General features: G+C 45.5%; 1 protein-coding gene across 1 annotated transcript; it reads left to right on the plus strand.

Annotated features, from left to right (window-relative positions):
• On the plus strand, positions 1-23,289 carry LOC112460541. The gene is made up of 13 exons (XM_025025265.1): positions 1-235; positions 5,361-5,463; positions 6,376-6,572; positions 6,848-7,961; positions 9,060-9,313; positions 9,700-9,966; positions 10,383-10,559; positions 14,286-14,411; positions 15,700-15,927; positions 16,402-16,653; positions 18,836-18,966; positions 20,670-20,919; positions 21,009-23,289. Exons 1-12 carry the CDS (start codon positions 157-159, stop codon positions 20,781-20,783), a joined length of 3,042 nt encoding a protein of 1,013 aa, XP_024881033.1. The 5' UTR covers positions 1-156; the 3' UTR covers positions 20,784-20,919; positions 21,009-23,289.
• The last annotated feature ends 2 nt before the right edge of the window (positions 23,290-23,291 follow it).

Genomic DNA, 23,291 nt, shown 5'->3' on the forward strand with positions numbered 1-23,291 from the left:
AAGAGGTAGAGCGCGAGGTGGGCGGCAGGGAAGGGGCGGGAGCGCGTTTCGAAACTCGAAATCTAACGAGGAGGGTACACTCAGAGCCACGCGAGCGGCCGCGCGACACGGTACGAGTGTGTATATTCGGATGCCGGGGTGAACGACGTCCGCGTTATGTGCATCGAGAAACGTGCGAGCCACGCGAGGCTCGCCTGTGCCGTCCTGTTTCTCGTGGCGATTGCTCTGCCGCTCGGTGAGTGCGATTTTTATTCTGCTTTTTCTTTTTTCAATTCTAGACCAATGGGAAGATACTCCAGAATTTATTTTCTTGGAGAAATATTTCCCGAATATCGGGGACATCGTTTATCATTATTCGCAGACAGGACGCTCGGTCAAATTTTTATTTTATATCAGTATAACTTGGTATAATAATAACGTATTTCTATGATAAATGTATAATTGGTACGGATATTTGATATTTATTGGACATTCTTTGCGCGCAATATTTTATATCGTTATTAATCTGTAAAATAAAATTCCTGCAATGAACAGTTATTAAATTCAATAACTTTTAACTATATACGTATATGCAAAAATCGTTTATAATCATAAATACTTTTAACTGTATTATTGAATGAAATTATTAATTCTGTCTCTTTTAGTAATAATTAGCTAAATTGTTATCATTACTCAAATGTAAATTACTCAAATTTCTATAATTCTATGAATTATGTTAATCAAGAACATATATATTAATATACAATAGTTATAATTATATACATTATGTTGTTCAATAAATATGGTTCTTTTAAAGATTAGCCGATATATATAGAATTAATGAAATATAACGATTGACTGGGTCGTCCAGTTTTTATTACGAATGGTAATCAATTCAGTGATCAATCTTCAAAGAATGCAAGATGATTCAATCTTGAGGACGTCAGCCTGTGTCTGCGTTTTAATTTATATGGCGTGCCTGAAGAATAGAGAATAAAAAAAAAAAGAAATAAAAAAAGAAATACGTCCGAGATAAAGCTTAAAAAACCGAGACGAGACGTTTGCCTCGTAATTTAAGGAGAGGTGGGGAGCCATGAATAAAGAACGTTTAAGAGACTGTAATAATATGCAAATTTTTGTCTCATGGTTTTTAAAACCGCGTTACGAATTCCCGTCCAGAATTAGCCGGCTGAGATTCCACCTCTAATTGCTTTATCTCGCGTCGCGTGCATCTTGCAGAAAACACGCGGAGAATTATCGTGCAATTCGGTTTGTCCGCTAATCGAAAATCGTCGCGTCGCGTCGCGCGCGCGGAGCAGTAGTACGAGTCAGCGATAAATCGTACATTCTAAAGGACGACGAATTGTTTTCGGGAAGCGTTAAAGCAAGACCTCTCTCTCGGGCTCTCTCGCGCGGGATGGAGAAGAACGACGTAATGGGGCGGCTATTTTAACGTTAAATCCCTTTGTTACTTTTTGTTCTTCAAAGCGCGAAGAATATGCCTCCCGCGTCGCGGTCACCCGCGTCTTCTCCGCCCCGCGCTCCGCGGCGAAATGGAGAAGAACGGCGTAATAGAGGCGGGGGCTATCTTACATTAAATCCTTTTCGTATTTTCGTTCCTTAAAGCGCGAGGAATATGCCTTTTATACCACACCACCTTCCGCCCGATGGCTCATATCTTAAAAGTGAAAAATAGTCCACTACATCTCCGGGAGAAATTTCCTCGCTGTCGCGCGACAGGAGAAACTCCATTTCCAACCTCGGCTTCCCGTCTCCGTAGAGTCTCGCGAGCGGAGAGCGACTTGAGGCGCGGTCTGTTAATTTTCACGATGCATTGTGGACCGTGCAATCACAATGAAATGCCAGCCCGAGCTCTCCCCCCCCCCCCCAGGCCCCAGCGTCTTTTCTATAGCGTGATGTAATTAGTTTTGCCGTTGGACGCGTATTAGCAGATTTACGAATTAACATTAAGTGGATTTCCCCCCTCTCGCTCTTTCTCTTTCTCTTTTACTGGCTCTCCACGTATGTGATCCATTTAAGCAATGAAAAAACAATGAGCGCCGGGCAATCTAACTTCACCACTTAACTCGTTTACGATTTATGCGGTTGTTCGCGCGGTTGGTACATTTGCACGTAATTACGTCGTTGCATATTCTCCGCGCGGAACAGGATTAACAAAATGGCGCAAGATTTACCGGGGGATGAAACGCGTGCATGCTGTTTCTACTGTGCACTTTTTTTACTCATTTTTGCCGTGCTCCGCTTACGGCTTAAATGGAGTAATATCGTTTATGAATATCGCAGGAACGTTGCATAAAACTTGGAAACGCATTCGAGAAGGAACTAAATATTTAGAGAGCGCGGTCGAAGCGCACCTGCATATTTCGTGTTGCTCGAAAAATATATTCGCGTGACAGCTGTTACGTGTTATTGCTCGATTAAAATTATAATAATCGCATAAATGTGAAGAAACGGAAAATACACTCTTTGTGTAATTCATAATCATTTCCATTAATAACACTCTCGCGCAGGATCTATAATTCACAGTTATGACGTAACATAATCTCCTCGTATAATCGGTTTTTCTCATATACTCGTCTCCGTAGGCAGCCGTCAAACGCTCAATGAATTATTCCGCCGAAGGGGGGCGAGCTTAGTGCATAATGTGGAATAATTATGGGAAGCGCGCCGCGCCGTTTTTCATCGATCGCCGGGAATATTCTTCGGAGAGGGATTATTTATCCTTTTACCTTTTAGGTAAAGAGGGAAAGGGAGAGAGGGTGAGGGTGAGGGTTCTATTGGCCGAGCTCCGGCGCACCGGAAATTCATTTCATTCGATTGGCGATGCAACATTACCGGAGGTAATCTCGTCGTCCCTAGCGTCGTGTGTCGTGAGCGAAAATTGACAAGGGATCAACGAGACGAGGCCACGCTCCGCGCATCAGTGCGATATGAGCTGATGGCGAAATTCCCATCCGTGACGATGTCGAGCTTATCGCAGGTGAACGATAAGCGGTTTGCCAGGTGTTCGCCGGGAAATTCCGAACAGGGCATCAGGCTTTCCCAAAGTCTTCTCTCTCTCTCTCTTGCGTCTCTACAACCGGAACTTATTCAAAGCGCGCCGCGATTATGCGTCTCGATTCGAAATTATTCCTGGCCGTTTCTCCGAGCCACCGGAGCTCGACCGAGATCGCTCAAAAATTGATCGCGTCGCGCGATCCGAAATTCAGATTCGCTTCCCGAAGTATACCTTCCGCGTACCAGACTACTCGAGAGTTCGCAACCGCGCCGGGCCTTTTGGACCGGGCGCGGGCGGTTGGCTCGCGAAAACGCGAATGTAACTTTAAAGGTGATGACCCGTGAATATTACAGACGTGGAATGTCGAGCTAGGAAACGACCGCCGTTGTACTTATACGTGTATGTGTGTGCGAGCGCGACAAATGAAAAATTGCCGGTGCACGGGTGACGGTGTGTGCGCGCGCGCGCGCCGTTCACCGAAATGTACTCATTTATTCAACGTGTACGCTCGTGCGCCAGCATAATGTGTCATACATTATGTTATTCTTGTCGGGGCAATGTGAAAATAAACGTGAAACATTCAAGCGTCCCGATTGCTGATTTAGGCGGGCGCTTGCCGTTAAAGCTTCAAAACCAGCTTTCCCCTAAAACCGCTGTATTTGCAGCGCGGCGCGTGTGAATGCGTAAACACGCGTAAATCGAGAACGTGCCGACATCGCGCATACTTTATGTACTCGCGTTGATTAGTCATAATGATAATGATCAAAAAGCGGCGCGGTTTTACCTTCGATGAAATATATTCTGCGAACGTCGTTTGACCACTGATTGAATTTAATTAAACTTTCGCGACGGAATCACCACGCTCCTGGTCGGTCGCTTATTACGATAGAGAAACGAACGAATTACTCTCTGCTGCCTAAGGCGAAGCTTAGTTGCTCGCTTTAATTGTTTCTAGAGTTGGAACAGTTCTCTTCATTTCGCCTTGGTGCGCGCGCGTGGTGTGTGTATGTATTCTGCTCTTTCATATTTCTAGATTAGATGGTGCGCCGAAAACGATTGAAATAAGACTCCCAAAGGTATAACAATTGCGGATATCGAGCAGAGTATAAATTTATTACAATTTCTCTAAATTGATCAATTCCTAGATATCTTGTAAAATTATTTGTAATTTATATCAGAGAATTCAGAAGTTTTATGTTGTAATATGGAAAACATTTGAATCAGAAATATACACATGCAAAAAATTATATTTAATGATATATATAAAGTTTTTTTATTAATGTATTATAAATCCAATTAATTATAAATCTAATAATATAAATTACATACCCAAATTTAATCTAACGTATATACCTATATATTATTTAGATGTAGACACAAAATCTCTCTGCAAAATAATATCTCCTTCGATGAGATATCTCTCGGGCGGGTACTTGCGTTCGTTAACGATTTCGGATACAGCGATAACAACGGAGAAAGTCGATTATCGCTGGATTATACCAATTGCCACTTGATATCGCCTAGATTAGAGTCGAGGATGCTTCTCTCGACGAGCTTTCTTCGGCAACGCGGCGAGGGAAAATGAGGCGGCCGGTCCCGCCTCTCCTCGAATCGAGGGCCTCGTAAAAAGTTTCGAGTATAATCTACCGTGAAACTTTTACCGGGCATCCCATAGGCATCTCCCCTTCGTTAGCGCGCTGAAATCCATATTACGCCTCGCGAGTGGAAAAATCGCGAGTTCATTGAGGGAAAATTTCTAAAAGGGGAAACACGGACGAGATGTTATCACTTGAAATTACTTCCCGGCGTGCGCTTACTCTCCGAAAAGAGTTTTCGTAAAAGGTTCCTCGCATTCAGCGGCGCCGGTTGCATTCTCGAACGTCGAAAAAAAGAAAAAAATTGAAAGACGTCTTGCAGACGTCTGAGGCACATTCTCCGAGAAATTAAGATATTTCTCGCCCGTCCTCCCGCTTTCCCGTTCATTCCCATCAACTCGATTTTATCGCCGTCTTCGCGCATTAAAGAATTTCCATATCGACGGCGCGGCGGACGGTTCTCGCTCGACGGAGCGAAATGACGGGCGAGGACCGATGACTTCCGCGGTTCCGCGTGGCGTAGTTTCATTGCGGTAACCAGCCCAAGTTTCGACCGAACTCGTGGCACAAGTGTGCACGAGGCTCCGACAAACTTCACAATAGAACTTCCGCATTTTCGCTTCGCTGCCTGCATCGCCCGCGGAGATGCACAGCCGCGGGAAGAACGGAACGACCCTTTGCCCAACCCTTCCCTCTTCAGTCTAGCTCGTCCTTATTTTCCTGCCACGGCCAATCGAGCCCGCTCTTAAGTTTGCTCGCGTTTACAGGGTTCTGCCAAAATGTCGGGGCACGCGGCACGTCCGGGGACAGGATGGGATCGGATCGTTCCGGCGACGATTCGCACACTTTGGGAACCCATCGGCAGTATAGGTAAAGTATCGCCGCGCGTATCGACGATCTCCTCGAAACTGTAAAAGCTACCTCGCCCTTCGTCGAACCTATCTACCGGACGTAACGCGATGCAGGAAACGCGAGAAACGAGGCTCTTCACGCGGGTGGATCCATTCGATTCGCAATGACGTATGCTTTGCCGTATAAAACTGCGTATCCGGTCGGATATCACACAGGAGACTCTTTAATAAAATTACGCTGCAATTATACACCGTTAAATATTAGAGGGTGAAATTTAAACCAATACTTCGAGTTAAATAACGTTTCGTTATTTTTTAATTATTATGTATGTCGAAATTTATTATTTTAACTCCATTAGTTCAGTCAAATTAACATTGTTTTAGTTAAATTAACGATATATTGAGTAGGAGCAGTGGCGAATGATTGACAATAGGAATGATTGAAAATGACTCAAATTGAATTTAATTTGACACTATGAATTTAACGGTGTAGATCGCAATGATTTGTCGAAATGATAGCGTCAAAGAAGTGCCATTTCAAAATACTATCAATTGATCGACAATTAATTATGTAACATTAAGGACGGAATGCAGGAAAAGATTGGATTGCTAATGGTATTCTTTTTTTCACTTATATGTGCAGCTTACATTTATATCCACGCTATGTTCTCATACATATGTCCAATGTCCTATTATTTTTCGTCTTTTTGAACAAGTAAGCCGTAGGAATTTACATAAATATAAAAATACCTTGGCTTTTCTCTTGAAATAAATTCTAATTTAAGTGATCTTTTAGTCTTGAAACGTTGAAATTGCGCGACAAGGTCCTCTTTGTTCTTTCGATAATTTATTTAGTAGACTAAGCAGCGTCTCCCCGGATCCTTTGTTTTTTGCGAGAGCAAAGATGGTTAGAACTGTTGTTATCTGCCAGCCGGGACGCATCTTTTGAGGGAATGGAGGCTCTCAAGGAAAACAGAAGGACGCTCTCGTCGCGAGGCATTATCAAAAAGCAGGAGGAGACGGAAGCGGAAGCGAAAGCGGAGGCCCGCGGCGATGAACGCGAGGACAAACACCTCCTTTTGTCAGAAAATGGTGCGAAAATTCCGCCTCGGCGAGACGTAAATGTCAGTAAGTAAAATTGTCGTCTCCCTAATGTTAACGTATATATCCCCGGTAAATCGGACCGCGGCAAGGTGAAAATCCTCGCGGGAACGAGATACGATATCCGTTTCTAAGCGAATCACGTTATTCCGGAAATTTTCCATATGTCAACGTAAACACTTGTTTCCGTATCGCGTCAAGCTCGGATGGCAAAAATTTCGTCGATTTTATTAATCGCTCACGTACGCCCAGTATCCGATCGACATGTTTTTGAAGATCTACCTTCGCTATCTGTTCGACAGCGACCCCGAGCAAGCAGCAAGAGGGCAACTTCGGCAGTCGGACGCGCAAAAAGCGTCGTAAAAGCAAGGAGGGACTGGCGGGTGCCGGTGTCAAGGATCGCGTGCACGACATCACCGAGGACAGTCGCGAGAACGAGATAAGCAAGCGGGATCGATCGCCACGGAAGAGAAACGACCCCTTCTCGAAGTCGCGGCCGAGGAGTCGGGAGGCGCGAAAGTCCCGCGCGGAACGACGAAAGCGGAAAAAGAAGGACCGGAAGGAGCGAGACAGAAGTGGGAAGAGCACGCGGCGAAACAACAGGCGGCAGGACGTCGCGCGACGATCGTTGAAGCGCAAGAGAAAGACGCACGATGGCCTGAGCGGACGTATCCCTGAAAAACTCGATCTCGCCGGGATTAACACGTCCGAGCCGGCGATAGAGAACTCGTCGAGCGTCGCCGCCGATCGCGCCTCGCTGACGGAGACCACCGACACGACGACGACGTCGTCGAGTCTTCAACGTCGTCCGACACTCGAGACGACGAGCAGGCTGATAAGGACGACGCCGCGTCGCGGTGTCTACGCGGCCGACACGGTGGAGAGGGAATTCTCCAAGCAGCTCGAAATGGAGATCTCCAAATCCGCCCTGAAGGATCCCTCGATCTTGGATGACGGTATCTTCGATACCGCCCCGAAGAAATCGTTCGGACGGGGCGCGGAGTCGAGCGCGGCGCGGGAGGGTAAAATCGATTTCGGGAGCTCGCATTACGACGCCGAGAAGATGCTGGGCTACTCGAGGACCGAGGAGGACCTACCGATTCTGGATCTCGAGAACGAGGTGCTGGAGAGGACCCTGAAGGACTACAACGCATATATGACGTCGCGGCTGAAGCCGTTGTCGTTGCCGCGCTACGACGAGCTGCCGATCCGTCGCGCTTCCGGCGCACACCCGCCGAGGAAGCCGATAATTAATTCCGAGGAGAGCGTCGAGGAGACCGGCGACGGAAACGCGGAAGTCACCGGCGTAACGGGAACGTTGCAGGACGACGGCGGCACGAAAGGGGACTTATCTTGCATAAACGGGACGTTCCTGCCGGCGCCTCTATCTCGCCACGCGCTGATCAAATATGTAAAGTAAGTGCTCTCCTACCTTCTATCATCCATAATTCAATGCTCGGTATTAATCCCGGTGTAAACGATTTACGCGAACGCTATGGAGCATAAGCCATGCACGAAGTGTCTCCCGGTGCAACCGTTAATTTTAATCAGACTCCCCGAAGTCGTCTCTTCAAATCAAACCTCTCTTCGATCGAAACAAATCAAAATAAGGTATATTCCGTTGGTTAATAAAAAGTACAAAAATCGTTGGGAATTTAGATGAGATTACGTCTAAAGACGATAGCGAAATTTTGTTCCGTGACACTTTTAGATGAAGATGCAGCGATCAAATATGTAAAGTAAGCACCCTCCTGTCTTTTATCATCTGTAATCCAATGTTCAGTATAATCTTGGAGCCGAGATTCAACGGAGTCAATTGGATTTACGTTCGCTAGCTGAATTGTGTACGAAGTATCTCCTGCGACGCAAGACGTTAATTTTAATAATCGATTTTTTTTACAAATCGACTTAGATCAAAATGTCGATAAAGTATAATAGATGTATGTTTCATTAATTAACGAGTAATAGAAGTGATTGGATACAAACTAAGACGAATTTAATTCGATTTCAAAATGTGACAGTATAATTTTTCTTCGTGACACTTTTAAATGAGAATAAATAATCAAATATGTAAGGCACTCTTCTATCTTGTATATATTTTCATCCATAATTTAATATTTAATGTGTCCGATCTATTCAAAATAACCATTAAAAAACTAGCACATGTACGAGGTATTTTCAGAAACGACTGAACGACATTAACATTTCAATAATCAAATTCTCAAATCGGTTTCTATTTAATTAAAATGTCAATCAATTAAAGTGAACACATATCTCATCTAATTGATAAACATCTAATATTGACGGTCAACGAGAATTTACTGACAAAAATTAATTTGTTCCAAATCCGGAGAAACGGCAGCAAAGCCTTCCCTCCCACGGTGACGCGCGCTTTCAAATTAAAATCAAAATATATCCCGATTCCCATTTAGCGCTAATGCCACAGATCCTACCTGAGAAAATAGAATTTCATCGTAAAAATAACTCGCCGGCGTTCGCGTCACAATTGCAAAGGTCCTCGACCCCGGGGCACGAGTATTTGGAAGCCGATTACGAGTGTGTGCCGGGCTACCGTATGGTATCCTCCGCGAGCCGATTACTCTGCAGGAATCGTCAGTGGGTCGGACAGGTGCCAAAGTGCGAGATCGAGCAAAACCCGAACGGCGTATGCGCCGAGGCATCCTGCGAGCACGTTTGCAACGAAATTAACGGGCGTCCCGTCTGTTCCTGCTACGAGGGATTCAGATTGGACGGCCGCAAATGCGTCGGTGAGCACGATTTCGCCATACGTAGCAATTATCATTAATGGACGCTATTTTCGCAGATGTATTTTTATGCGCGAACTCCGTCCACGCGCAGAGCGCCAAGTTTTTATTTCACGTCAAGCTTTTATTTCAGTCTGCACAAGCCAGACTCAAAATACTTATACATTTTAGATGTTTTTACTTTCAGTTTGGTTTTCATTTCGAATCCTTACCTCGATATCTCATTTCCCTCGTGCAAACGCCATCTGTTTATCGCAATTAAAGCGATCCTAGAGTAGTAATTGTCTTGTTCAAACATCATCAAAGTATCTTGCGGAGTTAATTAATTACGCTCCTCTGCGCGGAGCAAAACGCGGCGGATTAAACGTTGCACGACGTTTATTGTGCAGACATCAACGAGTGTTTACTGAACAACGGTCACGGTCCCTGCCAGGACACCTGTCGAAATCTCGTAGGAGGGTACGAGTGCTCCTGCGAGGGCTTGCAAGACGCGTCGCTGGCCGCTGACAATCACACGTGCGAGCGTGACAGGCACACGGGTCCGTGCAGCGTTAACAACGCCGGATGCTCCCACACGTGTCTGTCCACGATGGGCCGGGTGTTTTGCCTGTGCCCCGACGGCTTCATGCTCGAGGACGACTGGAAGACGTGCCAAGGTGAACAATTGGATCGGTCAACGATCGATTAAAACTTCGCTCGTAAACTTTGACTTTGCAATTCGATATTGCTTCCTTTTCTGGTTTATAGCTCCTCGAGACATTAGGACTGTTCTTTTTAGCTGAACTTCTTGCACGGTTCATCTTTCTTTTTTTTTTTTCTTCTCGCATTGGAGAAAAGAGGAGAAAAGACGAACCGTGTAAAGAGTTCAGCTAGATAGAGCGGACCTATTAACTCGAGACGTTGTATTTTACGCAAGACTGACGCGATTGAATTTTCGTGATGAATTTCAACCCGCGCTGAACCGCACTTAGGCCAGATTTTGCGGAGCATTCGCGGGAATCTCTCGCTCGGCGCGACGCTTTCGTAGGGAACGTATCGGAGACGCTTGACAAATGGCGATCATTTCCCGCAGACGTGGACGAATGCTCGGTGCCGGATCTTCAGACGGAGCTGTGTCGCTACGGGTGCATTAACACCCCGGGCTCCTATCGATGCGCGCAACCTATGGAGCTGAAGGATCAGCCGATCTTGGACAGCCTGTCCATCACTTGCCTGCCGGGCTACGAGAAGACTTCCCACGGGTGCATCGGTGAGTCAGATAATGGAAAATTCTCCGATTTTCGTCCTCAAGAATATAAGGGGGGGGGGACATTCATCTTGTCGGCGTGTTAATTTATGCGACGCTCAGATTAACTGCCGTTCCAACCGCGACGAATTGTGTCCGATAGTCAGGCGCAGCGTTGAAGGATAATTCTTATATTATTAATTTTTAAAAAGTGATTAATAGCCGGCAATAAATTCTCGACAATTCTATGAAAACTCGTCGCGTCTCCCTTTTGTTGAGAACCATCCAAACTGTCAAAATGTCAAAACGAGATTTTGGCAATATAATTTCAACGGGACTCACCTCACGTCTGACTGCATCCCCGAGTTTATTGTTAGACGATGCAGCTACGCGGCACGAATTATAGCGCGCGGATGAATCCACTTTGCAAATTTGCACGTGTTAGGACGGCTGCTCAAGTCAGGAGTTAAGCTAATAAGTTCTCGTTAATAAGTCGGGAGAGCATCGTGTTACCGTTAGGAATGGAGATGTGACCTTCCGCGACGTGTACACGAAAACTTTGTCAGAAACCATTATCCCCCATAAGCGTTTCTTCTCAAAATAATTTATAATCCGCATTTATACATCCTTTTAACCCTTAAAGGCTATACTTCACTAGAACTTTGATCGCGTATAACTCGGGGAGTAATCAACTAAATTTTAAAAAATTATGTATGAGATAGGGGTAGAAAAGATTGAAGAAAATAATAGAATTATAAAAATTGCCAATAATTAATATTGAATTGTCCAAAAACATTAATTTCTTAAGTGAATGAGCGTTGAAATTGATTCTAGGTCCATATATAGACCTAAAGCCTCTAAGGGTTAATTCTTTCGTTATGTCTTCCTTATTTTTTATTTTTTACTTCTCAGCTTTCACTTATAAAATTGTGAATTCTTCCCGAGCTTGGCGATTGACACCGTTCCGTAATATTTTTTGTCGTGGCGGGCGGATATTTCGTTTCGCGCAAAGCTCGCGTCGTTTAAGTTCCTTCGATCGCGAACTTCTCGGACAATTCTCTCGTACGATCCCGACGAAAGCACGCGGCAGCTCCAGTATTTCCTCGAGGAAATCCGAGTTGCCTCTCTCTCTCTCTCTCTCTCTTTCCTTTTTCCGCGAGACGGCGAACGAAGTACTGTCGAATCGTAACCCCCACAGCCCCGCAAGGACGATACCTATATCACCATCGGTTACTTTCGGATGGAAAGAGAGAGAGAGAGAGAGAGAGAGAGAGAGAGAAGAAGAGAGAGAGAAAAAGAAAGAGAGAGCCTTTTCTTTTCCGCCAATCGTGCATTCCTCGGGAGAGTAACCTTCTTAGGAGTCCCGCGAGTTTCTCCCCCAATACCTTCGAATATCTCGGAACGGCTCGCACAAAATGCAGTCCCTACTGCAATCCGTTTTGCCGACGCGCACAAGCGCGCTCTCGGAAAAACGCGGCGCTTTTATCGGCATTTTATACGAAATACGCTTCCGTGGATTCCTCATACTCGCGCGCGCGTATTTGTCATGATAATATATAATAAAAGCTTTTCGTAATATGTGCGCGAAACTTTTGTTATCGCAGATAACTCGTGTGTAGCGCGTTTGATTAATTGACGTCTAAACGAGGAGGCGTATCGATATCCGCACATTTACAGGATATCCAGTCCGATATTTTGTTTCTCCAAGTACACAACAATAGTTGAAGAGATGTTTCCCTCTTTTCCCGATACGGTCAGCGACACACGCCGAGGCTCGTAAACTGGCAATCCAATCCCGGGGCGTAAATCCTTCAATTACAATTGATGCGGTGGTCAATACCGAGAACATTACGTCTCGTTTGATACAACGTGACAGACGGTCGCGGTTTGCGAATCTTATTCCAGGGAAATTCAATCCATTTCCGCTTTCTTTTTCCACGACAATCTCGGTCGTTAAATAGCCTCGGGGGGTGGAGGAAAGTTTTACGTGAACGACATTTTATAAATGATTGACATTACGAGACGCCCTCCCGAGGCGGAAATGCGTCGGCTATACGAGAATCCGCGCGTTCGCGAACGATGTAAGGATCGTCTTAACGATCGGCGAGAGTATTAAAGAGAGTCCCTCCTTTTAAAACAAGAAGTGACACGTTTCGTGCTTCCCTCCTCCCTCGCGAGGGAGATAAAAGAACCGTAAATACACGCGGATCCCTGCGAAATGTCACGTTTATGAGAATCCCCCGGTATTCCGGCGTCAAAGCGAAATTCTAATTTCGCTCCCGCAAAAGGCGAGAGAGACGCGCGCGTACCGTTTATGTATACCGGCGAAAAATAGACTATCTCGCGATAATCTTACAATCTCCGGCGTGTGCGCGAGAAGAAGGGGGTGCCCGGCTGAAAGAAAACGCTCGGGTGGATTTCTCGGGGAGAAACTGGAACGCCGACGAAAGAAATTCTTGCTCAGCGTTCCGGTCTCGGTGCGGGCTGATCCTGCCCGTCGCATCGGGCGCGAGTTTCTTGCGGGCCACACGATGCTCTTCCCGAATAAATAAATGAGCCGCGCCCCACGTTTTCTTGCTCGCGTTTTCATATACGGGGAAAGAATATTGGAAGATTTATCGCGGCGCAAAATGTGGGGATTAAAACGGAGGAGCGAGGGATAAAAATTGTACAATGATAAACGATGATGAACTTCACTTAGCGGCGAATACGATTAGTTTTATATACGGCGGCCACCCGTAAATGTCTCGGTTTTTTTGATTAATCAGAAAACGGAGAGAAGGGCCGATCTCCGAGTTTGTTGCTACAGGATTGAGAGCCGGGATTACGAGACACCCTGTATGCGTTTCCGCGCGCAGATTTATAAGCCGTGAAAGCCCAGCGAAAGTCGAGTGCTCTCGGCTATCATTGAGAGTGCTCCGGGCAATAGCGACTCCGGCCACTTCGGTCAATTTAACGTAATCTCGCCGACGATTGAAAGACAGATCGAGGGCCAAAGAACGCGAGAGATCGCCGGTGAAGCGGTCATTACGGCGCGAATGAAAGGAGCCTTGTATAACGTTCGTCTCGACGAAACGAATGTGGCGAACGATCGCCGCCCGGCCGCGTCCGATCCGTTAAGAGACGGATCGTTTGACAGTCGTGACGCTCTCGCCCGAAGGCGTGACTACGCCGAGCCGATCTTAGATTAAAGATAACTCGCGTCTACGAGATCATTTATACAGCCTCCTAATCAATTGCAGGATGTGTATCGCAACAACATGACGTGAATGACTTCTAAATGAAAAGTGATTAAGTCTGAGAGATAACGAGAGATACAATGTAATATTAATATAATCGATATACAAAATATTTCGTACGAAACATTCATTTTTTGATAATTTCGCTTTGATGTAACTATTAATTAAAAGATACATCATCCGTGTTAATTATATAGAATATTAATTGTAATTTATGAAAATTCACCGAGCTCAAATAGAGCAAAGTTATAAAGAGGCAATTAATGAAATTTTATATTTCCGATATATTTTGGCATGAAATATGTATATTAAGTGAGTCTCATGACCGTTTATGATAATTAGGTAAAGAGGAAACGTGTCAATATATGGTCGGGCTAGGTATCTTTCGTGCCTAATAATATTAATTGACGTACATCAAAATATTTATTTTCCTCTTCAATACTTTCAGGCGCAAGAAATTAATTGATCGATGTAAAAAGGATGAAAATTGCATTTGGGCTTTTGTGTTTAGATATCGACGAGTGCGCGGCTGACAACGGTGGTTGCAGCGAGGTGTGCGAGAACACCGACGGGAGCTTCTTCTGCGCCTGCGACGGGGACGAGAAAGCCCTGTCATCCGACGGGAAATCCTGCGTAGGTACGTGCTCCTTGACAAATCACTTTTCCGCGCCCTCGTTCATTTCGCGCGGGACGTGCTCTCCCCGCCGCGCTCCGGTCGTACGGCACCGGACGATCGAACGCGATGGGTGAACGCGACGGATGAATGCGATGAGCGAACGCGACGTACGCGGGGTGTGCTCGTTACGCTTCCCTTAGTCGAGAAGCGATTTTAACGTGGCTGCTCCCCGCAGGAAAAAGTTGAACGCTCAACGCCACCCGCCTCTTTGTCGTAAACTTTTTAACGTTTTCAATTATGTGTAACTTTGTGAATTTCGAACAAGCCGTGCGTTTACGGGAAATGGGGGTGGGAGGGTGGGGAACGTGCATCGGTACCCGGGTAGTCGCGGCGCATCCGCCAGCAAGGGGTAGCATTATGCAAAGCTGTCACGCAGGAGCGACTTCCAGCAGGACGCGTCACAGCCGCGATAGGTCCTTCCCCTCTGCCGACATTGGCATCTGTAATTCCTGTCTTATGTACATACATACATACATTACATATCGTATTTGATACGTGGAAGCCTCGCGCGGCTGTCGTGGCTGACATAATATCGCGTCGATGTGGAGGGTTCTCGCTTTGAACGCGCGCGCGTTACATACATAGATTACGCGCCGAGCCCGCGCCGAGCTTTATGAGCCGTACGTGAAATGCTAGGCTCGCCATTGACGCACGCTGTTGGTTCGAGGCCGGTTTTGCTCCTAGTTGCGCGAACACAATCGATATCTGCCCACCAATGAATAGCCACAAAATCGTTTATTTATCCCCGCGGACCCCGCAAGGGACGACGTAATGTTGCGTCAAAGGAAAAGGAGGTATTCCCGGTTTATCGAATCACATCGGAAATTGATGCAAATAACATCTCATCGGGAGATCGATGTAAATTGGATACAGATAACTTGATCGAAATTCAACATATACTTATGTTTATTTCTACCGATGTAGATTAATTTTAATCTCGGTTTAACTTTTATCTTTTTCCAACTTTCAAAACTAGAAAAAAGGATAAAGAGTAAGTTAAATCGAGATTAAAATTAATCTACATTGATGGAAATGCACGTTAGTCTGAAATAATATCTGTCAATAAATCATGAATTAAAAAAAAAACTTAAAATGTTTGAGGTCTAGTGAGTGAAAAAAATTCTTCTTGCAATTTAAGAAATAACGAGCATTATCTTGTTTCCTTTCGGTGGTTCCTCGAGTTGGTGATTCGAGTTTCTGCGTTACGACGCACGGATTATAATCCCGGACTGTAATCTTCATCTTCCAGACATAAACAGTATCGCGTGCCTGCCGTTAAATCCGGTCGATCGCGGCTACTTAATATGCTCCCGATCAGCTACGTCCAAGTTGTGGCGCGACAGGCGAAAAGTGCCCAATCGACCCAGCACGAGGTGCTTCCTCAAGTGCCCCCGTGGGTATCAGCTTCGCGGTGAGTACGAGTTGACCTGTCGATCCGACGGCACCTGGGACGGACCGCAGCACGGAAAGTGCGTCAGTGAGTATGGAAGTTTTTTTCTAGGAAAAAAAAGCCGATTTATCGGCGAGGAATACCGAGAACGGTTTTCCTTGGTTTCTTTCTCCCCGTTTCTCGGTTTCGTTTAACGCATTCGGACATCTAAATCCGAGATATTTTAATATTAATAGACAATTGGATTTTCCGCAAAGCAACGAGTTCTCAAAAAATATTTAAGTTTCATTAAACTTTTCAAGTATCTCTGAAGCGCCTTCGAAGTTATATTTTGCGCGTTCTGAAGAATTCTTATTTTTCCTCACAAGACAGGCGGAACTTACAAATTCTCAACTAGACGATTTAGAGAGTGACGAGTATTTTTTAAATTATATTATTCATGTAGAATTTGGAATAGGTATTTTCATTAAAAAAGGAAATAAAACATTGTTGTGTTGTCGCGTGAAAAATTGGCACAATATATATATCGGCGGAGGAATATCGTCTTTTTTCTCGCGACAGGATACAGCAAGCCCCGATTGGAGTGTCCGAAGGACGTCGTAGCCGAATTACCGCCGGGCAGGGACGAGGCGTTCGTGACCTTCGATCAACCGGCGACGGATCTCGATTGGTTCCGATACGTGCGATCGAAGCCTTCCTGGGGCACGCGGCTCGAAGCCAATCTGGAGCCCGGCGTGCACGAGGTCACATTTTTCGCGCGACACCCGGTATCGAAGAAGCAGGCCAGCTGTGTATTACGCATTATCGTCAAAGGTAATTAATTTGCGCGGATGCGTGTTAACGACGTATTACGGGGCTATAAGCCCCGCGCTAACGATGATACTCGTTCGAGCGCTCGTGATAATCACCGTACCCTCTATATCGCCAGCAGAAATAGCAATTATTAATTTGTAATTGCCCACTCGCGATCTTTTCCCCCCGTTCCGACAATGTACATGTATGTATACGTTCTCAAAGTTAATTATCGCGTCGCCGGTATTGTTTTCAGAGAGATTTTTGTACAGTTATTCAAACTTGTTTGCACATTTGTTAATAACTTCGTTTTGAGAGAAATCGGCTGTAAAAATTACCGCAAACGATTTACCGAAACGAATTACCGGTTAAACGTTGGTTTAAATCATCCAGCAAATATTAGTTCCCCGAAAACATGGTCGTTCACTTAGGGTCAGTTACACCCGGGTAATCCGCGATACGCTCCCGCATTAATTAATCCGGATTATAGAGATTGCACTTTGCGGAAGATAGTGGATAAACGTCTCTTGAACCCCCCCCCTGCGAATCTTGATTAATAACGGACGGAGATGGGAGGTAGCACGTAGGCTAATTCCATCGGAGGAACACATGTTTAAAATAAACTACAGCGCGCAGAACGGAGGGCCGTACATCATTTACCCGTCGCGGAAACTTCGCAGTTTCTCAATGATTAACAGCGCGAGATTGAAATATTCTCCTCCCTTGTTTCCGTTTCTTGGGCGATGATAATTCCGGTATTCGCGCGCGCGTTGCGAACACAAAGCGGCGGCGATGTACAAGCTCGCGCGCGAAAAGAGGGAGAGAGTAGCACACGCGAGTTGGCAAATTGTTACGTTGCCTTGTGAACGAACGTCGTCGTCGTGTCAAAAGTTCCCCACGTCGCCCGTTAATGTCGGGGCGTCGAGATCCTTTGGATGCGTCTTAAGAATATTAGGTCCCTCGCGCCGTGCGTCCCATCCCAATCCTACACCCCCCCCTCGTCTATCCTGACGCATCTTGACGGGACGTGAGCGAAATACGCGCGGCAGCTCGTTGCACCGCGAGTTAAATCCTTATATGATTCCGGGCAAACTTACTTCTCGCGGCAGAAACTGGTAAATTATTATCGCACTTGTAAAAAAGACCCTCGCTGTCTCCCTTCGCCCCCCCTCCCCTCCCCGTCGCACGACGGTATTCCAATTTGATTTTGCATCAAGATGAAACGCGTCACGTTGGAGAAATGCAGTTTTCCTGCAACACGTACGTCAGGAATATTTCTAGGATTTCGTGAATATAAATCTGCTGGTAAAAACGGTGGAAACAATCCGCGATTCTCGGCTGTTTACCTCCTCGAGTGAGTCCTCGCGCACGATTTAACATGCATTCCGAGTTCGGTGCGAGGACTGATTTCGTTTAACCGGGGACGGCATTCTGAGGATCGCACTCGGGGGTTGCTCCGCGAAATCTTATAAAAGTACTCGCGTGTACTCTCATTTGTGTGTGCCTAAAAGTAAGTTGACGAAACTAATTTAATGCAAACTCCGGAGCTTCGTCACTGACACTCGAGCCAACGAGTTTTCTCGGGGAAAACGTTGGCCTGGATTCCGCGGACCGCAACTCCGACTGCGCTATTTCTTTTTTCGTTGCGTATATAACGTAACGAGCGGGGGCGACTTGGCGCGCGAATAAGCTTTTCCAGACCGACGAGTGTACGACGGAAAAGAGAAAATGTCAAATTATACTCCCTTTCTCTTAGAGGAGCATAATTCCCTTCCTCCCGTCCCCTTCGTTCATTTGTTTCCTCTCGTCCAGAAATGAGAAATGTATTTACGAGGGAGGACACGCGCGCGGCAGTAGGAAAACTTGAATTAAGCTCGTTCCACCCCTCCGCCCGACTCCCCCCGTTTTATGACTCCAACGTCACGGTACGCGCGACGAGCGATAAATGAACCTCGCTCCTTCGGACTTCTTCTTCGGTCTTCCACTTTTGCAGCCGTCCTTCACCCGCGCTCGCGACTGCGCCAAGTCGCCGATTCATCATTCGACGTCGTTGCGGAAATCGAACTTTCTGACATCGCCGTCGATTCGATTCGGCGAGGAGGCGAGTTTTCTCACGGCCCGCAATTTCCTCGCTTAACGCGGGCGCGAGCACGGCCGGAAGGTCCGCCGTTGCTTCAATTTTTTGCTAATCCCCGACTCCTAGGTGGCGAGGCACCGAAAGTCAAAGACTGTCCGGGGGACATCGAGGTAGTCGGCAGAAATGGAACGGCGATCACGTGGACGGAGCCCACCTTCACGGATAACGTCAAGGTGACGCGGATCAGCAATAATGAGGTAAAAAGGCATGGATATACCGCTATGTACCGTAGAGATAGAGAATCGCATGTCCGGTCATCGTTTGTCCGTCAAAATGGTTACCCAGACAACGTAATGACCAAAATCAGGACATAAGACGTCTTTAAGACTTCTTATATGCCCCGATTTTGGACATTGTGCTGTCTGGGTAATAATACACTTTTCAATATACCGGGAGCTTGAATTGTATAATGGTAAAGGGTCTTATGTCTCTTATTACCAATTTCTGAGATAATGTTTTTCTAAAGTCGTATCGAAAATTTTAGTGCCTTAATTTTGGTCAGATGCATCAGCGTGTCAGTGGCAGTTGTACTGTTAAACATGTCAGTAAATTACTTAATTAAAAACTTAATAAATCAAAAATTGCTACTTTTATTTTATATCTAAAAAAATACACCATTTTCCTATATATAAAACTTTAAACCTCGTTTTCTCTAAATTTATTACAATGGAGATACGATTCTTTACCTCTAACAATAAGTTACAGATCTGTGAAATTTATGTTAACGCGCTCTCGTCATGAAAACATGAATGAAACGCTCGAGTTCGTTTCGGGCACAATTCCAGCGGTATCGTAATTACGCCTGAATAATTATAATTGACATTCCGGTGTGCATGTTCTATAAACTGATGTCTACATAATTATCCAGTAATATCAATGTTATCTGATACGTTTGATTTCCATCTCGGGTATTCGGGGCATGGTCGCGAACAAAAATTGGTTGATATCTCGATAATCGAAGTTTATGCATCATAAAAAGCTGTCGTATTCGGTATGTGCATTCGATATACGCATACCGGCGATATACGTATCGCGTTACACGCGGGCTTAATAAATCGCGTGGGATTGGGAGGGATGCGATTTTCAGCAAATCGTTAATATTCCGCAAGTGTGAAAATGCCCATTATGCGATATGTATTATCCCCGATGTAATATATCGGGATTGCCGTTTTATAAACGAGCGGAAATTCGCCGGCAGAGATACCGGCGCGTGATATAAATTAAGTTCTCGAATAAATGAATGATCACGGACGTTTTTCTAATAACCGAAAACACGCCCGTCGCGTTACAATTTCCTTCCCAAATTGCGATAATCGCGGCGCGCCGAATGACTGATTAATTAACGCCGATCTGAAATTAACGCGCGAATATATCGAAATGTATGTATATACTGTTTCGCTGGCTTTAATTAGCTTGTTTGTCGACGCGCGTCAATTATATATATATATATATATATATATATATATATATATATATATATGTATATTTTCCAAATACTCTGGCTCCCCGTCATTCATTCTAGAACGTGCTTTTTGATGAATAATGCAAATTTTTGGCGCGGCATAATACGGACGAGCAAAAGCCCGATTCCGCGGCTACGAAAACCGCGAGCGTAAAATTAGTTAAGTGTAATTTCCCGCCGCAAAATCGAGGAAGAGAGAGAGATAGAGAGAGATTTTGGGAATAAATCCGCCAGGAAGCGAGATTCCCGAGCGCTCGCGGCTCGTGCCAAAAATTCTCACGCGACCTCACTACCGGAAGGGGTAATTTTCACTTGAGCTTTCCGGAAGTCGGTGGCGAATTTCGCACACATCTCTCTCCTCTCTGCTTTTTATTGTCGCGCGTCACCGCGATTTATCGAGAGCGACGATATTTTTCCGTCTTACGTACCTTGCCGCAGAGCCCGGGTCGTCGCTTCGACGTCGGCGGCCACAGGATCGAGTACGAGGCGAGCGACGAGGCCGGTTGGTCGAGCAAGTGCGTCTTCGTCGTGGTCCTTCGTCAGTCCGAGTAAACGACCGGAGAGGTGCGACGGGGAAGGATCAGGGATGCGAGAGAGGGAGAAGAAAGGGACGAAAAGAGAGATATATAGAGAGAGAGAAACGGACGGAGAGAAGAGGGAAGAAGCAGTGCGGAAGAATAACGATAAGGTAATATAAATGGAAATGTTACGGGAATCGGGCACACAGAGACGTTCCTTACATATAGGCCCCGTAATGGGTTCCGTTTTGTCCGGCAGGTTACACGCGGGAACACAGTGAGAAAGAGAACAGATATATCCTTTCGCACGTACCGGTGCGTCCCTTTCTCAGTCCTCTTCCCCCTCGCGTACTCGCGACACCTTGGGCCCCAATGAAGATTTTTAGGACAGGGATGGAAGTACGTAAAAACGATTAGCCGCTAGATTTATGCGATCGAACTCCCATCGACTGCCACTTTTTGATAGAGTAAACGTAACGATAGTTCGTATAGCGTTGTGTACGAAGCATTTCATTGTACGGAGATCATTGTCTTGCGCAGACGGGGGGGAAGGTGGGACTTCTTTCCCAGGTAGAAATGCGGAAGCCTCGTGTAAAATTCGCGTTCGCACCTCGTGTAAAATTTCTGTAAAACTTTTTGCGCGAAGCCTCCTTGATTTTGTTAATCAACGCGCTATCGCGCATTCCTGCCTTCTCCTCCTAATCACCGTGTCGACGCAATTTATTTCGTTGCAATCGCGAAAAGATGATGCCAGCTACCAGCTACATAATGCGTTAGTAATCACTTTACGGGACGAAATTCGCGTTATCGAGTCTCGCTGCACGTTGAACAGAGATTAACGGGCGCCGATTAGCGCCTGACGTCTCGTCGATGCGAACTCTCGATGAACTTCCGAGGTGACGAGCGCTCCTCGCGAATATATTCCGTGGTAATTAACGCGGCTGTCTCGCGCACGGAGGCGTATACCCGCCACCGAATTTCTTGCTCGCGACAAGATTCCCGCCGAATGTGTGCATCCCGCTGACAAGGCCAGACAATGGGGGATCAACGTGCGTTGCCATCAAAATCACACGCGGGCACCGATATTCCGAGCGAGCTGACGCGGATTATCAGTGCAGTGTTAAGTTGCATGAGTTATCGCGCTTTAAGGCTAATGTTTAGGGATGTTGATAGAGAGAAAGATAAATGGACGGAGAAAAAGAGAGAAAAAAGAGAGATACAAATTGCTTCCTCTCGTTGCTCGGTCTTGAGATTACAAAATTTTTAAATGTCTTACGCAATACGAATGAGGCATAAATAAAAAAGCGAGCAATGCGATATATAACATTGTTTTGTTTTGTACAACTTATTGTTAGTTCAATATTGTTTATTGAATTAATTTGTTAGTGTTTCGCTGACTGAATGGAATAATTGTAATTTTTAATTGACAATGATTTTCTTACGGTAAAACTAGTGTACTTCAAACTTCTTCGAACTTTCTTTAACTACCAAGAGCATACTCATAAATTCGTCGAATGTTTTGCAAAAATCATTGCCCTCTCCTTATTATGAAATATTATTGTTTTCTTTTCTCTCCTTTTCAACTCCGCTTTTATATTAAATGATGAATAACAAATTCTCGAGGTGCGGAAAATGAAAAGTAATCCCGCGAAGTACGGTTGCGAGAGGTCTGTTTACAGAGAGTTGGCGCGACGAATAATTAACTGCCGTCTAATTACAACGTACCGGCACAAGCGAAACGCGTATTTGCAGGCAACAGAAATCCCGCTTTCTTAAAACGTCCCAATTACCGAGACCGCCGTCGGTTCTTCTTTTGTCGCAAATAATTATTGGTTACTGTTTACGTCTCGAGACCGACGGGAGAGATACGGAAAACACGCAAATGTGTTTGTGTGCACGCTCTCATTAATAGGCGCGCGCGCGAAACCAACAATCCGCGTTTGCATCATTGATCAATGAATATAGTGTTCGTTATGTAAGCTGGTAGCGACCGGCGCGTTTAATAATCGCGGCGCCCGATGCGGTTTTGCGTTTCCACCAAACGACGAGACATCGTAGCGTAACGCAAAAGGGGTAAAGGAGAAGCGGACTACCGTAAAATGAGCTCAGATCGCACGTGTAACTTTACGCCACGCTGAACGGAGAATCGCGTCGCATTTAACAGGAGAAAACATCGCGTAGCGTTTAAAGGAGATGATTCGTTGCGTCTTCTCTTAACAAAAATTAATTTCTCGTCGAATTCGCACGGTTTCGTAACTCGATGTGTACATAATCTTGTTTTTACGTAGAATTATACATGTATAAGACTTGTGAAAACTTTTATATATAATTCTCTCTATCGTGTGTTCCTAAAGTATATCCCCGCGTCAGTGTGCGATCCAACCCCATGTCCGCGGTAGCGCAAAAGACAGATGGATATTTCGTTTACTATTTATTAATATTCCTCTACACCGTCACTCGCATATCATTGTTACGATCGATTGTCGTCGTACGACATATTATAATATAGATGTATAAAATTTATGTATTAAATATACGTGTA

Source organism: Temnothorax curvispinosus, unplaced genomic scaffold (genome assembly GCF_003070985.1).
Source record: "Temnothorax curvispinosus isolate PA1 unplaced genomic scaffold, ASM307098v1 QBEX01010630.1, whole genome shotgun sequence".
In the NCBI taxonomy this organism is placed as follows: Eukaryota; Metazoa; Arthropoda; class Insecta; order Hymenoptera; family Formicidae; genus Temnothorax; species Temnothorax curvispinosus.

Coding starts and splice junctions, on each gene's coding strand:
- LOC112460541 (XM_025025265.1), top strand. CDS start 157: ATGTGCATCGAGAAACGTGCGAGCCACGCGAGGCTCGCCTGTGCCGTC. Junction 10,560..14,285: donor GACTTCCCACGGGTGCATCG/GTGAGTCAGATA, acceptor TTTTGTGTTTAG/ATATCGACGAGTGCGCGGCT. Junction 18,967..20,669: donor CGCGGATCAGCAATAATGAG/GTAAAAAGGCAT, acceptor ACCTTGCCGCAG/AGCCCGGGTCGTCGCTTCGA.